The following is a 15436-nucleotide window of genomic DNA, read 5'->3' on the forward strand; positions in this document are numbered from 1 at the left end:
GAGCTCTTAACCAACTGAGCCACTCAGCCGGCCCTCACACCCAGCTCTTTTCCCACGATCAGGTTCCATCACAGGACTGTGGCTGAGGGTGGGGGGTGGGGAGGGGAAATTGGGTGCTTTGGAGAAAAAGGGCTGGACAAGAAGGGCCTGCTTCTGAGAGTAGAGCAAGCCCGAATGCCTAGCGTTAACTCAACTTGGAGCAAAAGTGGGGTTAACAAAACCCAAACCAACCCAACCCAACTCAACCCAACCCAACCCTCTTCACATGCTATCGAATTGTGTCTCCCTCCCTCAGAAGCTCCCATGAGGCTGCAGGTCTTGTCTTGGCTGACAGAGGACAATAATGCACCGAGCCTGAGCTGGGCCCCTGCGGTCACCCAGTTCATTCAACAGGCGTGAGGGGGCACCTTGGCTGATACACGCTGGCGGGAAGGACCTTAGACACCACCATGTCCATAACTCTTATTTTACAGGCAAAGGACTCTCCCACACTCCTGAAGCTAGGTCCCACAGAGCAAGGGTTCAAACCCAGTTTCCCCGTGCTTTTGCCTCCTTGTGCAGCCCCCATCGCTATAAAGATGACAGGGGTGGGAGAGGTATCCAAGCTGAGGGCAAAGGCAGAGAAGGGACCACCAGCCGTAACTCCAAGGCCTGGCTGGTCTGACTGCCGCCAGTTTGGCTGTGTGACCTCAGCCTCCTTGCCTTTCCTCTTTGTTCCTCAATCTCTGTCAAAAGCTAAACTCCCAGCGTTAGAACACTTGGAGCTGTGGAGAAGACTGGGATGAAAACGACACACAGCTTACTTTCCACTGGGGCTTTAACGCCTATGGAACTAATCCTTCTATGCAGGGCGCCCTGGGAAGGCTGCAGGGTGCTCTCAGGTGGGCCTACTCTCTCCTAGTTGGTCAATAGCTGTTGATCCAGCACTCAGTCTTCCAGAAAAAATATTGGACACAGTTAAAATTTGAATTTCAAATAACCAACAGACAATTTTGAAGTATATGTATGCTCTAAATATCGCCTAGGATCTATGAATATGAAAATCATCTTTGATGTTTGTCAGAGATTTAAATTTAACTAGGTGTCCTGTATTTTTGTTTGCTCAATCTAGCACCCCCTGACCAACCCACAGGGCCCACCCATCACCCCAGCCCCTCTCTGGAGACCCCCAGATCTTCACCCTGATTGGCCAGTGCCCAATTTAGCTGGCTGTTAAATCCAATTGACCATTGAACAACACAGGTTGAAACTGTGCCTGTCCACTTATGTGGATTTTTTTCAATAAATACCTGTACTTTTTAAAAAAATCTGTGCTATTTTTGATCCATGGTTGGGAGTCCGCTGATGCATTGATCTACACCCTTTTATATGGGGGAGCTTGAGCATCTATGAATTTTGGTATTGGTGGGGAGCTCCTGGAACCAATCCCCCACTGATACCAAAGGACAACCAAGTTTTGGGGGAGTCAAAAATTATATGGGAATTTTCAATGGCACGGGGGTTGCCACCCTTAACCCTCACAGTTCACCCCTGACTACAGGAGACCAGCCAGAATGTCACTCTGTGCTCTCTCTTTTTCTCACAGGCCTGGCGCTGCTGCTGCCCCCTACCACTCTGGCCGCCCTGGCCGCCAGCTGGCTCCAAGAGGACTGTCCTGGCCTCAACTACGCAGCCTTGGTCACAGGGGCAGCCCCCTCGCAGGCAGTGCTGTGGGCCAAATCCCCCGGGGTCCTGGCTGGGAGGCCTTTCTTCGATGCCATCTTTGCCCAAGCCAACTGCCAGGTCTCCTGGTTTCTCCCTGAGGGCTCAAAGCTGGAGCCTGTGGCCAAGGTGGCCGAGGTCCGGGGCCCCGCCCACTGCCTGCTGCTGGGCGAGCGGGTGGCCCTTAACACGCTCGCCCGCTGCAGTGGAGTTGCCAGCTCTGCTGCTGCTGCAGTGGCGGCCGCCAGGGGGACCGGCTGGGCCGGGCATGTGGCGGGCACGAGGAAGACCACGCCAGGCTTCCGGCTGGTAGAGAAGTATGGGCTCCTCGTAGGTGGGGCCGCCCCCCACCGCTACGACCTGGGAGGGCTCGTGATGGTGAAGGACAACCATGTCATGGCAGCCGGTGGTGTGAAAAAGGTGTATGTCCGACGGAGCCCCTGCCCTGGTCCTGCCCCCACCCCCATCACAGCCCTTCCCTCTACCAGAGCCCTGGCCTGGGAGTTGGGGGTGAGGCTCTTGGACCCCTCAGTAGCTCCATCTGTAAAATAGGGGGTTGGACTTGCCTCTGTACACGTGTTCTTCTTGGTATGATATTCAAGACCAAAGGACAAAGCTTGAGAGGCTGGTGTTGACTACTGTACCACCTTGGGCAGGTCACTGTGTGTCCCTGGACCCGTTTCCCATTTGTGACTATATTTTTCAAAACCCTTCCTGTTTTAACATTTTAAGTCACTTGAGCTCAGGTCCAAATGCCAAACAGTGCTGATATTGGCCACTTTTTTTGACCTGCAAAAGTGGTAATTTCATGTGGTTTCACCTACTTATGAAAGAAACCATCCCGGGTGCCCAGTTTCCTCATTCCCCCAAGCTTGTTATCCTTCTGTGGCACTTGGACTGCCTGTCCCAGCTTACTGTTCTCACTGTTGCCCCTCTGGCCTGTCAGGCGGTGCGAGGGGCCCGTCGGGCAGCCGATTTTGCCCTAAAGGTGGAGGTGGAGTGCAGCAGCCTACAGGAGGCCTTGGAGGCGGCAGAGGAAGGAGCGGATCTCATCTTGTTGGACAATTTCAGGCCGGAGGTAAGGCAGGGTCTGCTCCCTGGGGAGGGGCCATGTTGGGGGCTCTTACCTCCCCTTGGCTTGTGTCCCCAAGGAGCTGCACCCCACGGCTGAAGTGCTGAAGGCCCGGTTCCCGAGCGTGGGTGTAGAGGCCAGCGGGGGCATCACGCTGGGCAACCTCCCTCAGTTCTGTGGGCCACACATCGATGTCATCTCTTTGGGGCTGCTGACCCAGGCTTCCCCGGCCCTGGACTTCTCCCTCAAGCTGTTTGCTGAAGGGGCCACTCCAGTGCCCCACGCCCGCCAGTCCTAAAGCCCAAGAGGATGGCACTGGTAATGGGATAACATGGTTTCCTGAGACCCTCAAGGTCATATATCTTTCAGAACAGTGGCCAACGGGACACTCGCAGTGTTAGCCTGGGCGAACATCTGACTCTGCCACTTACTGCTGTGTAACGCCGAAGGGCTGACTTCACCTCTGTCCACCTCAGGTTCCTAATCTGTAAAATGTGTCTAATAAATGATCAACCCTATGGATTTCTTTGGGTGATAACTAACACATAATATGTACTAGGTAAATATTAGAGATTACCATAGTTCATTTGTTCTAAGGAGCACTTTCCCCCCATACATTGCCTTCTCTGAAGTCAAGGTCTATCTTTAATCAACTGTGTCCAGTGGCCCTGTCACCAGGCATCAGGCATGACCTGTGCGTGCAGGTTATAGATAAAACATGATAATCTATGTTGAAATGAGTCCAAAAGAGCTCTTTATACAAGTATAAAAAGAAATGGTAAGTGGTAAGAAAGCATTGGTCATAGTTTTTTTTTTCTTTTCAGAAATATGATACTTTAATATTTTTCCCCCTACTCTCTTTCCCATGCCTAAAATCTCTCCATTTGTGCATCATCCCTTGGTCTCCCAGCCATACTGAGATCTTCCCAGGAGGCCAGGTAGCTTGGAGACAGAACTCGAGCCCTGGGACAGAGAAAACTGCTTGAAGTCTCAGCTCCACCTCCTTCTCAGTGTGTGCCCTTGGGCATGTCTCTCCTCCTCTGAGCCTTGTTATCTCTAGACATGAGGGACACAAGGAGGCAAAGGCCATCTGAGAAGCCTGGTGGGACACCAATAGGGGTATCTTCCTACTGGCCATCCATCACTGCTTATCCCTGAATATGGTGAGGGCATGAGCTCATTCTCCTCATGCACACAGATGAGGAAAATGAGGCACAAACTCACTGACTCTCAGAACCCAGTTCCTAGCCACATCCATCTTCAAGCCCAGAGATTGGAGAAGGTATAAAAATAGTGACATTTAGGGTCGGCCGAGTGGCGCATTGGTTAAGAGCTGGTTTGGGATGCCAGCTTTGAGCAGCAGGGCCCCAGTTTGGATCCCACATGAGGGCCAGTGACACTGCCCTCTACAGCTAACATGGTGAACAACAGCTCGACCTGGAGCTGGGCTGCGGTGAGTCACTGGCGACGGCATAAGCTGCAGCCCCTGCTGCAGTCGGCTGCCATAAGCTACCGTGTGTGGCCGGCAGCCAGCATGAGCTGCCGGCAGCTGGTATGAGCTGCCAAGAGCTGCAGTGAGCGGCTGTCCAGAGGCCGGTGAACGATTTGCCTCACCCAGGAAGAGCGCAATGATAATACCAACATGGGCCAGTGAAGCGACGTCCTCCACAACTAGACTGAAGAACAAAAGGACAGCAACTTGTCTGTTCCACTTCCCCAATTCCCCAATGCAGTTCCCCTCCCCCAATACCCTAATAAAATCTTTAAAAAAAAAAAGTGACATTTAGTCACTTACAAAGCCCTGGGAACCCTTCGTGTATTAAAAAAAATAAAATATGTGCCTGTCAAAAAGTGAGAGAACAGAAAACACGGATTCCTGAAATCAAATATAAGAGTTGTGAATGCCAAGTCACAGATCCAATTGTTCAAGGATAGTAACCAGTTAACAAACTAAACGAAGGAAACCTTGAGCGCCACCTACTGGGAAGAGCCATCACGACCAGAGGCCTGTGATGCTCCCATCCCAGCGGGTACCCACCCCATCCCACCCACAGCCTGTGATGCCCCTACCCATCCCATCCCCTTCTTAGGAAGCTAAAGGAGTAGGGAGGGGAAGGAGGAAGACCGGCCCACTGAGACACGCTAGTGGTGGGCTGGGGCACCAATTCCCTCACTTCTTTCTCCAAACCCCACTCTGCACAAAGTGGACACAGGGTCCAACCCCACCCTCCCTCTCCTAAGCATGCTCGCTCTTCTAGGCTTCCAGGTTGTAATGGACCCCTCCTTTGACTAGCTGGGTGGACTTCGCTCTCTGAACTCAGTTTCTCCATCCTGGGCTTTCTGCAAACCATCACAGATCCAGTGTTAATCTGAGTTTAAGGAGAAACTGAAGCCTCAGGAGGCCCAGAGAAGGAAAACAGCCAGCGCCGTCCCAGCCTCTCTGGACCCTATTGTTACAGAGAGGGAAACCGAGACTCAGGAAACAGGTGCAGCAAATGGTTCCCTCCCCACGGCCAACTAGTGGCAGATCCAGGATGATGGGGTCGCCAAGGCGCGTTGGAGGCCAGAGCCAACCTTCTCTTACCACCAACCCCCACCCACCCACCTCCACTCAATCGGCAAAATTAAGAAGAGCAACTCCCCCACCCAGGCCCAGGGAGACCCTCCAGCCCCACCCGCCCTGGCCTCAAGTACTGGGAAAAGACTGCCACCGGTGGCGAGCATGCTTGGCACCACTCGCATCAGCAAAACCTGAGCCCCAGGCGGGGACATCATCGGGCATGACGGCCCAAAGGCCACGGCTCCGGCCTTCAGTCCTCTGTCCCCTCGTTGGTCTTAGTTTAATTGACAATTTATTTTTGAGTGATAGTTTGTGTTTTACAATTAATGGCATCTTATTAAAAAGAAAGACAATATAGTTTGTGTTTTACAATTAATGGCATCTTATTAAAAAAAAAAAGACAATATGGCAGGTAAAATTCCCAGGGCAACTCGCTCAACTCTAGCTGCTGTGGTCTCCTTGGACTCTCAGCTCCATTCCCTTGGCTCAGGAAGTCCTCTGGGTCCCCCTTCACACACACACACACACACACACACACACACACACACACACACACACACCACCCCCTATTCCCCGCCTGCAGTTTGGAAGTTCTCAAAGCAAAAGTGGGGCCATCTTATAAGGAATAAACTTTGATTGTTTTTCCTTTCTCTCTGGAACTTCGTTGTTTTCATTACTAACTTTTTTTCTTTTTTAGCTGAGCCATCCTGCCACCCGTTGGCAGCTCAGCGGAAGCTCAGCTCAGGCCAGGCATCAAACAGCTGGTGCTCAGAGCTCAAACTCTTGAGTGAGCTCTTAACCAACTGAGCCACTCGGACAGCCCTACTTTTTTTTTTTTTAAGATTTTATTGGGGAATTGGGGGAGGGGAACAACGCTGGGGAATCGGGGCAGGGGAACAGACAAGTTGCTGTCCTCTTGCTCTTCAGTCTAGTTGTGGAGGATGTCGCCCAACCGGCCCATGTTGGCACCATCATTGCGCTCTTCCCGGGTGAGGCAGAGTGGTCACCCGCCACCATACAGCAGCTTACAGCGGCTCCCAGCAGCTTCGCGGGCTGCCAGCCACTCACGGCCCACGGCAGCCCACTGCAGCTTCACTGCAGCCCACGTCATCGCAGGCGACTCACAGCCCCCCAGCTCCAGGTCGAGCTGCTATCCACCATCCCAGCCTTAGAGGGCGCAGCGCCACAGGCCCTAATGTGGGATCCTAACCGAGGCCCCACTGCTCAGAGCCAGCATCCCAAGCCAACTCTTAATCAACGCGCCACTTGGTTGGCCCTCATTACTAACTTTTATTGCTTGGTGTCCAGTGTTTTGAAAACTGTTGTTTCATGTATTTTGCTTTGGTTTGGTCGGGGCGGTGGTGGTTGTTTCAGGAGGAAGGGTAACCCGGTCCTCCCTGCTCCACCTTAGTGAGAAGCGGGGTCTCTGGGCTGTGCTTCTGAGAGCTCCCCTGGCGATTCCAGAGGCAGCCAGGCGAGGGCCAGTCCACAGACCTCTCCTTTTGGCTTGACATTTTTTTCTCTGTTGAATGAAAACTGTGATTATTTTCTTCCCTCCGTTTTCTCTGGACTTCTGTTAGATAAATATCGAATGGAATGATCCTTCGTCTCTTAACTTTTCTTTCTTGTTTTCCATTTTTTTGTTATTTTGCTCTACATCCTGAGAGATGTTTAAAAACTCTTTTCCCCCATACCTTCTTATAATTAACTTAAAAAAATTTTTTTATTAAAATATAGCTAATATACAATGTTATATTAGTTTCAGGTGCACACAATAATTATTCAACATTTATATATCTATATATTTATAAAACCATAAGTCCAGCAACCATATGACACTGTCCCATGCTATCACAATATTATTGACTATATTCCCCATGCTGTACATTACATCCCCATGACTTATTTGTTTTATTTATTTATTGTTTTTGGTGGTTTTTTAAAAATATTTTTTTATTGGAGAGAACAGCGTTGGGGACTCGGGGAAGGGGAATAGACAAGTTGCTGTCCTTTTGTTCTTCAGTCTAGTTGTGGAGGACGTTGCTTCACTGGCCCATGTTGGTATTGTGATCATTGTGCTCTTCTTGGCAGAGGCAGATTGGTCGCCGGCCATTGGACAGCCGCTCAAGGCAGCAAACAGCAGCTCACGCCGTTGGCCACTCACGCTGGCTGCCGGCCACTCACGTTGGCTGCCAGCCACTCACAGTAGCTTACAGCAGCCTACTGCAGCCCCACTGCAGCCTATGCCATAGCCGAGACTCACAGCAGTCCAGCTGCACGTTGAGCTGTTGTTCACCACCTTAGCTGTAGAGGGCAGTGTCACTGGCCCATGTGGGATCTGAACTGGTGGCCCTGCTGCTCAGAGCTTGTGCTCCGAAGCCAATTCACTCTTAACAAATGAGCCACTCGGCTGGCCCATGACTTATTCGTTTTATACCTGGAAATTTGAACTGCTTACTCCCCTTCACTTTTCCCCCTTTTAAAAACTTTTAAAATTACAGTTGACATTCAATATTATTTTATATTAATTTCAGTTGTATAGCATAGTGGTTAGACATTTATATAATTTAAGAAGTGATCCCCCTGACTACCTAGTACCCATTTGACACCATACGTAGTTATTACAATATTATTGGCTATATCCCTTATGTTTTACCTTACATCCCCATGACTACTGTGTAACAACCAATTTGTACTTCTTAATTCCTTTCCCCTTTTCACCCACACCCCAAACTTCCTCCCATCTGGCAACCATCAAAATGTTATCTGTATCTATGAGATTGTTTGTGCTTTGTTTGTGATTAGTTTTTTAATTTGGGCAAGCACATTTGTAATTTCCAAAACTTTTTCTTGCTCTCCAATTGTAATGTCTTTCTAGAAGCCCCTAGTTGTTTCGTAGGGGGTGCATTATCTTATTTATTTGTTTCCTCCAGGGCTGCTTGTTTTCCCTCTTCATCTTAGTCCTTTTTGGTGCCACTGAAAATTAATAAGAGGAGGCCCACGTGCTTTTTCTTGGCACCTGAGGTTCCCCAGGTGTCTGATCCCTGAACAGGCTGCAAGCTCTGTGGGCAGGTGTGTTTATTCATTAACACGCTTCACTTGGATCAGAGATTCTTGTCTCCCTCCCCTTCACCCAGGTGACATTTGGGGAGCTCTGGAGACGGTTGTGGTTGTTACAATCAGGGGGTGCTATTGGCATCTAGTGGGTCTCTAGAGATGCTGCTAAATGGCCTGTGGTGCCCAGGAAAGTCTCCCACGGCAAAGAATTCTTGGTGGTCCAAATGCCAATCATGTGAAGGTGGGGACAACTGTGACTGAAGACCTTCTGAGAGCAGGCTGCGCCGCCTGAAACCACCAGAGGCTGAGACAACAAGGGGCACCCCACTCCCACTTCAGGAGCGCTTGTTCATGCTCTTCAGGGGAGATCTCCAGCTGATGGTTCACCAGCCCACGTGACCCACAGTCTGTGTGTGTGTGTGTGTGTGTGTGTGTGTGTGTGTGTGTGTGTGTGTACATTGTAGTTGATTTTACCTACAAACCCTGATTTCTAGCTTCTGCTGGGGTGAGAAGAATGGACAGCACCAAGTGGCAGACAGCGCCCCCTGCAGTCAGGCATGTGGACTCTTCTCACCTCCATCGCCGCCGATCCATATAACTCACCTCTGTCTCCAGCTTGGCCTCTTTATGCACGTGAATCCCTGACCTCTGCTTTCTTTGGGGAGGTCTAACTTTATCCCAGGGAAAAATACTGCCTGTCCCCAGGAATGGCCATGGACTGGTTCTGAGATAGTCTTTTAATCAATTATCTTTTCTTTCCAACTGGTACTATTCCTTTAGAACAATGGGAGAATACCTAGAGGGGGACCATCTCTGCCTCAGTTGAGAGACGTGGGGGGTCCCCAGGGCATGAGACAGCAGGCAGAAGCCATGGCATCCATGAGATGTCCAGTGTCGAGGGACAGCGAAGCCCTGCAAGACTGGCCTCTGAGGATGGCATCTAGCGGAAGAGTCAGACAGGATGGCCAGAGAGAGGGCAGGGAAGCCAGGCGCAGGTGGAGCTGCAGAAGGTAAGGGAAGAGAATGTGTCAAGAACGGAATCAAAATACCTAATGCTGCCGCCAGGAGGCTGAATGGTGTCCCTCGGTTAAAAACGCATGGGCGGGCCGGCGGAGTGGAGCGACGGTTAAGAACTGGCTTGGGACGCCAGAGGGCTTGGTTCAGATCCCACATATGAGGGCCAGTGACACTGCCCTCTACAACTAAGATGCTGAACAACAGCTCAACCTGGAGCTGGGCTGCTGTGAGTCACTGGCAAAGGCATAGGCTGCAACCCCTGTGGCAGTGGGTTGCCATGGGCTACCGTGTGTAGCCAGCAGCCAGCGTGAGCGGCCAGCAGCCACAGTGAGCGGCCGTTCCAGAAGCCGGCGACTGATCTGCCTCGCCTGGGAAGAGCACAATGATGGTGCCAACTTGAGCCAGTGAAGCAACGTCCTCCACAACTAGATTGAAGAACAAAACGACAGCAACTTGTCTGTTCCCCTTCCCCCAATTCCCCAGCGCTGTTCCCATCCCCCCCATTCCCCAATAAAAATCTTTAAAAAAAACAACAAACAAACAAACAAAAAAACGCATGGGCCATGATTTTGGTGAAAGCAGTTTCTGTGGAGTGCTGATAGGGTACAGAAGCCTGCAGCAGGTTGCAGAGTGATGGGGAGATGAGAAAATGGACTGCTAGGATGGACAGCTTTTTCAAGAAGTTTGTCTGTGAAGGAGGTGAGATGTCACATTCTGTAGTGAGGGATGGAGAATTAGTTGTTGGTCAGCTGTTGTTTTAAGATGAGAGGAGAGACTGAACTTGTTTATAGAGGAAATAGTCTGGTTTGTGTGAATGGTATAAGCTGGCAAGCACATTCCCACCATGAAACATCTAGAAATGCTGCAAAAAAAAATCAAGCAAATGTCCTTTAAAACACACAGCTGGGTTTCAAAAAAGTAAGGGGAATCCCCAGGAGCTGCACACAAAGATAACCAGAGCAGTGTGAGCTGCTTGGTGCTTGTAGAGCTTGGCAATGACGGGCTTGGGTTTTATATCCACATAGAGATTGGAGAGGAGGCTTTGCCTTGGGGCATTGGAAACTGAGACCCTAATAAAAAGCTCAGCCCCTTAAAGGGTGACGCTCTCAGGAAAAGAGTAGGCTAGAAAAAAAAAACCTTCCCATCAGTCCAGGGAGCACAAAACAACCTTGTCTGTCTCACCCTGAGACCTGGAGGAAATAGAAAAGTCTCCCCTAAGAATTCATAACCAAATGTTCGCCCTCACTTGCATTTGGGGTCCAAGTTTACACCATCTGCATGGTCTCGGAAGCCCAAATTACATGAACAGATAACGTTGTCTAGCATCAGTAATACCCCTGAAGCATCCTGGGCAGGAACAAACAGAGCCTCTTTAGAGAGACTGGTACCCACAAACTGATCACATGGATTCCCACTAATAAGGCCCTGCTGAGCCAAGTTCACTGCCCTGAATTAGAAAGCATGAGAGGAAACCATCTGTCATGAATGAGCCTGATCACCCTGGAACTCCAGACAACAGAATGATGGAGTAAAGGACCACAAGGTGTGTTTCAAATGCCTGAAGACATAAAAGAAGCACTCAATGTGAGAAAGTAAGAAGATGATGTTTAAAAGGAGAGAAAGAGGTTTAAGATAAAGAGAAAGGAGAAAAGGTAAAACCGATGCATCTCTTAGCCCACCCACGTATTCATTTCCCTTTCCTGGGCTCCTATTGTGTTCTAGACCATGTCCTGGGGCTGGGAATACAACGCGGACTTTGGGGACAGCAAGTGGGACTCTGCCTGGGGAAGCTGACATCCATGCACGCGTGCATCTTTCATTTTCACCATCCTCAGATGTCACAACTGGAAAAGTTCTCACAGAGCTTCTTGTTCAACTTTCAACTCTCTTGTACAGACAGACTGTGAGGCCCAGTAATATAAAAATCATTTTTCTGAAGTGTCATCCACCCACATGAGTGGGTGACAGAGCCAGGTGACAGGCCGGGGCCTGGCTCTGGTGCCCCTTCCCTACTGTCCTGCTTCTGCTGAGCTCTTTGAGTGCAGACATCTGAGCTCTGATCATCGTGTCTCCGTTGTTTCCCTGGTGCATTGACCTCTCCTCTTGGGCAGAATCCCCACAGCCCAGTCCTGGCAGCTGACAGTGATGAGAAGTGACATGGTTACCTAGCTGGTAAGTGACAGAGGTGGGACAAGAGCCCTGCCTTGTATCAGTTCTGTGTTCCTTCTTATCTCACCCCCCTCCATCCCTCCACTGCCTCTAGAGAAAGGTGAGCTTCTTGCGGGTGTGGGGTGTGGGGGTGGGGGTCGAGGTCTGATTCCTCTGCCACGTGCGTGGGGCCTGGCTCAGGGAAGGTGCTGGGTGACGTGCTGAGTGCATCTGGAGGGGAGGTCCCTCAGCCTGGGGGCTCCTCAGTCCCCTGCTGCTCCTTCAACTTGTGGCATCAAAAGGGGTGAGAGGGGAGGTCAAGGACCAAGTACTCCCCGGCTCTCCTGAGCAGGAAGAGCCAGGGAGTGATGGTCTTTGCCCAGCGGCGTTTCCCTGGCGTGGGTGAACTTGGACGGCCCCTAGCGGCATTACATAACCCTAGATCTCAGCTCCCTGGGCAGGGCTGTCTGCCGCAATACTTCCGGGGAAGGCCTCTGGGTGGCGCCAGAACCTCTAACACTTGCTGACCCATCCGTTCCTTTTAACAAAGAAAGAACCTGTCAGGCCAGCCGAGTGGCAGGGTTGTTTAAGAGCTGGCTTGGGATGCCAGAGGGCCTGGTTCAGATCCCACATATGAGGGCCAGTGATGCTGCCCTCTACAGCTAAGATGCTGAACAACAGCTCAACCTGGAGCTGGGCTGCTGTGAGTCACCAGCGACGGCGTGGGCTGCAGCCCCTGCTACAGTGGGTTGCCATGGGCTACTGTGTGTAGCCAGCAGCCAGTGTGAGCGGCCAGCAGCCAGCGTAAGCGGCCAGCAGCCACAGTGAGTGGCCGTCCAGAAGCCGGTGACTGATCTGCCTCGCCTGGGAAGAGCACAATGATGGTGCCAACTTGGGCCAGTGAAGCAACGTCCTCCACAATTAGACTGAAGAATAAAAGGACAGCAACTTCTCTGTTCCCCTTCCCCCAATTCCCCAATACAAATCTTTAAAAAAAAAAAAAATCTGTCTGTGGGTCAGTGCCTCCAGCAGGGAACAATGTCCACTTTAGACCTTAAAACCTTTGTTTACATTGTATTGATGTTCATGTGTTACCTTCTATTTATCTTCTATTTCCACTTACAGAGGTGATCCAATAAAGAGTCCTTTGAAAATACATTTATTAAGCAAATAGGAAACCAATGTAAAGGAAAGTATAAAGTAAATAAAGAGTACAGGTGGTAAACTGATATGGCAAAAATCCTAACCTTTGGGACTGCACTTTGGGAAACCAGGCCTCTGGGGAATGGAAACTCCACCTGTCCCCAGCCCCTGGACCTCTTCCCAGAGAGGAGGTCAGCTGATACAGATGGCTATAGAGCCAAGGACATTTAGGGGCTCCATTTCTCGGGTGGAGCATTATAAGTAAGTCTGTCTCCCTGAAACAGTCCAACAAGCTGGGCGGGAAGATGGCCAGAGGCGCGTTCTGGGAGCCTCCCTGCCCTCGGACAGCGCTCCTTTCCACATTGGGTCAACCTCAGAACTCTTGGCCCAGGCCTCCCTCACCTGCAGGGGGTAAGATTCAGAGATCTGGGATGTGTCAGCCTTCAGGGGATAGGCAGACGAGCCTAATGGTTTGGACTCTGGGTCCCAGCAGCACGCCAGAGCACCTTCTCTCCAGTTTGGCTCCTTGCGTTTCCTGCTGTGAGGTGGGGGCTCAAAGTCACAGTTCATATATACAAGATGCTCCTTTGCCTGGTCTTGGCCTCTCTTGATGCATTTTTCTGGAGGGAAGGTTTGTGGCTCTGGAAGCTGGATTCCTGTCACCTCCTGCTAGCACTGCTGACACTGGCCACCACCGCACTCGGTTTGTACTTGAGCATCCATGGGATCCCTTCCCTCTGATCCTGGCATCTTAGATGCATGCTGGAGGCCACTGTGGTGACGCTATTCCATGCCCATCTGGTACCTTGAGCTCTTAACCAGCAGTGTGATCTGGGGCTCTTGGCCCTAAGTCAGCCCCGCCTCCAGTTCTCAGCACCTCTGAACTTCCTCTGCAGCAGCAGGCTCTGTCCACACCCAGATCCAGTGGAATTGAAATCCAGATGTGAAAAGCCTGAGGCATGCTTCCCTGGGGCTCCTCAGGTGTCAGCTGGGTCCCCAGGCTGAAGCCTCAGGGTCTTAAGGTCCCTCGGAGGTTGGGCTTTCCTCAGTACTCTCTGGGAGACTAGTCCTCCAGGCTCCAGGGATTCAGAAACCCACGCTGGCCCGGCTTTCACGTCTCCAGAAAGCTGAGATCTGATCCAAGGTGACCCGAGGCTGGAGGCCCCATTCAGGATCAGGGCTTCCTAGCCTCTGCCTTTGGGCCCGGGGGCTTCCCAGATACACACTGGTCTCTGGCCTCTGTTCAGGTTCAGCCCAGCTCACTTGGCCTGGGGCGTGGGGCCTCTCCTGCCAGGCCTGGGGCCCCCAGAAGGTGCAGTGGACCGGGGCTTTGGGCAGGGGCTGAGAGACTAAGGACCTGGGAGGGAAGTGTGGAGTTGAAGGGGCAGGTGGGGCTGTTGCTCGGGCCTCCAAGGTGCCCCCGGGGGTAGGAGGGTCTGGGGCCTGGTCCATCATCAGGGGGACCGCGGAGCCATACCAGTCCTCGGAGCGCTCTCTGGGGGTGCCTGTGGGCTCAATCCACAACTCTCCTCCAGGGCGCCAGACCAGGGTGGGTGTGTGGCTACTGGGGTCTGGGCGCAGAGATCGGCGGAATAGGCGCTCGGCCAGCACAAACGTGGTGAGGAGGAAGAGGGCCGCCAGACAGGCCAGGGCCAGCATGATGGGGATGCAGGGTCCACAGGGTAGCGGGGGCCACGAGGCTGGCTCTGAGGCAGGTGGCTCCTCCATGTACTCAGAGAGCTGCTCTGGAGTTGAAGGCACCCGGAGAGACAGGGTCTGGAGAGGAAGCACCATCTAGAAGGAGAGAGGCAGCAAGTGCCCAGACAGGAACGAGGAGAGAGACAGAGGTCATGGAGCTGGGAGTCTGGTCTCAGAAACAGACCCAGGCAGGGACAGGAACACAGGGGACACAGAAAGGGCCAGAGGAGTCAGATGGCGAATCGGGGGGCCCACCGAGGCCTGCAGCCAGGCCAGCTTGCTTAGAACCCCCAAACCCTTTCCAGAAACCCTACTTCCCTCCCAAACCCCAAGGTGCCTCAGAGAAAGCTCCAAAGGCCCCAAGAGTGTCTCTCCTGTCCCTGGGCCCCTCAGGTCTTAGAGTGGAAATGATGGGTGCTGCCCCCAGTGGTTCCCACCTCCAGGGGCCTCCTACACTCCTCACCTCACGGCGTTCAGTCTGAGCTCCTCTCTTCCTTCAGAGCAGCTCTTCCTTCTGCCTGCGGAGAGGCGGAAAGGCACTGGGCAGAAGCCTCAGATGAGGGCGGAAGGGAGGGCACCACCTGTTGCTCAGCAACTGTGCCCCAGCGCCCCTGCCCTGAGGAGTGTTTCCAAGGCAACCTGGAGGGATGTGGTCACTGCGGTGGGGAGGCGGTTCCTGGTGAGAGAGGTGGGGACGGAAGGGGCAGTGGCTCTGTTGAACTCAGTGTGACCCCATAGCCAGACCCCAGGCCCCAGAATATTCACCCAGAAGCCAAGAAAGGGGAGACAGACACTCTAGCCCCCTCGTTGCCCCACTGAGCACCAAGGCGCCTTGCTCTGCCTGCTCTGTGGGGCTCTCCTGTCTCTGTCCTGCCCAGGGGCTCCACCAAACCTGCTGTTGCCATCCAGCCCCCCCCCGCCCCTCCCCCCATACACACACATGCGCTTCTGCCTGAGCCAGCCTTCTCCATTCTTTCATGGACATACATCTCCTTGTCTTCAGACCATTTAGCCCCAATTGTGGTTAGAAAATATCTAAG

At 52.2% G+C, this 15436-nt stretch overlaps 2 protein-coding genes across 5 annotated transcripts in view; one reads left to right on the top strand and one right to left on the bottom strand.

Annotated features, from left to right (window-relative positions):
• QPRT (quinolinate phosphoribosyltransferase) overlaps positions 1 to 3295 on the top strand; it is a 14165-nt gene extending 10870 nt beyond the window's left edge. For 3 of the 4 annotated variants that reach the window (XM_019628633.1, XM_019628634.1, XM_019628631.1), the window contains 3 exons: positions 1586 to 2121; positions 2648 to 2779; positions 2853 to 3291. In XM_019628633.1, coding sequence (XP_019484178.1) covers positions 1586 to 2121; positions 2648 to 2779; positions 2853 to 3071 — 887 coding nt within the window. In that variant the 3' untranslated portion in view covers positions 3072 to 3291. Of the gene's footprint in view, positions 1 to 1585; positions 2122 to 2647; positions 2780 to 2852 lie in introns of all 4 variants that reach the window. The other variant, XM_019628635.1, reaches the window with a different exon arrangement.
• A 9414-nt stretch (positions 3296 to 12709) lies between these two features.
• Positions 12710 to 14948, bottom strand: CUNH16orf54 (chromosome unknown C16orf54 homolog). Its single transcript, XM_019628516.1, has 2 exons — positions 14860 to 14948; positions 12710 to 14492 (listed from the first exon to the last, which is right to left on the bottom strand). Exon 2 carries the CDS (start codon positions 14490 to 14492, stop codon positions 13785 to 13787), a length of 708 nt encoding a protein of 235 aa, XP_019484061.1. The 5' UTR covers positions 14860 to 14948; the 3' UTR covers positions 12710 to 13784.
• Between the last annotated feature and the right edge of the window lie 488 nt (positions 14949 to 15436).

The sequence above is a fragment of the Hipposideros armiger genome, unplaced genomic scaffold, assembly GCF_001890085.2.
Source record: "Hipposideros armiger isolate ML-2016 unplaced genomic scaffold, ASM189008v1 scaffold_799, whole genome shotgun sequence".
Taxonomy (NCBI): domain Eukaryota; kingdom Metazoa; phylum Chordata; class Mammalia; order Chiroptera; family Hipposideridae; genus Hipposideros; species Hipposideros armiger.

What these genes read in the sequence shown, in the direction of transcription:
- CUNH16orf54 (XM_019628516.1), bottom strand. Translation starts at nt 14,492, where the DNA reads ATGGTGCTTCCTCTCCAGACCCTGTCTCTCCGGGTGCCTTCAACTCCA.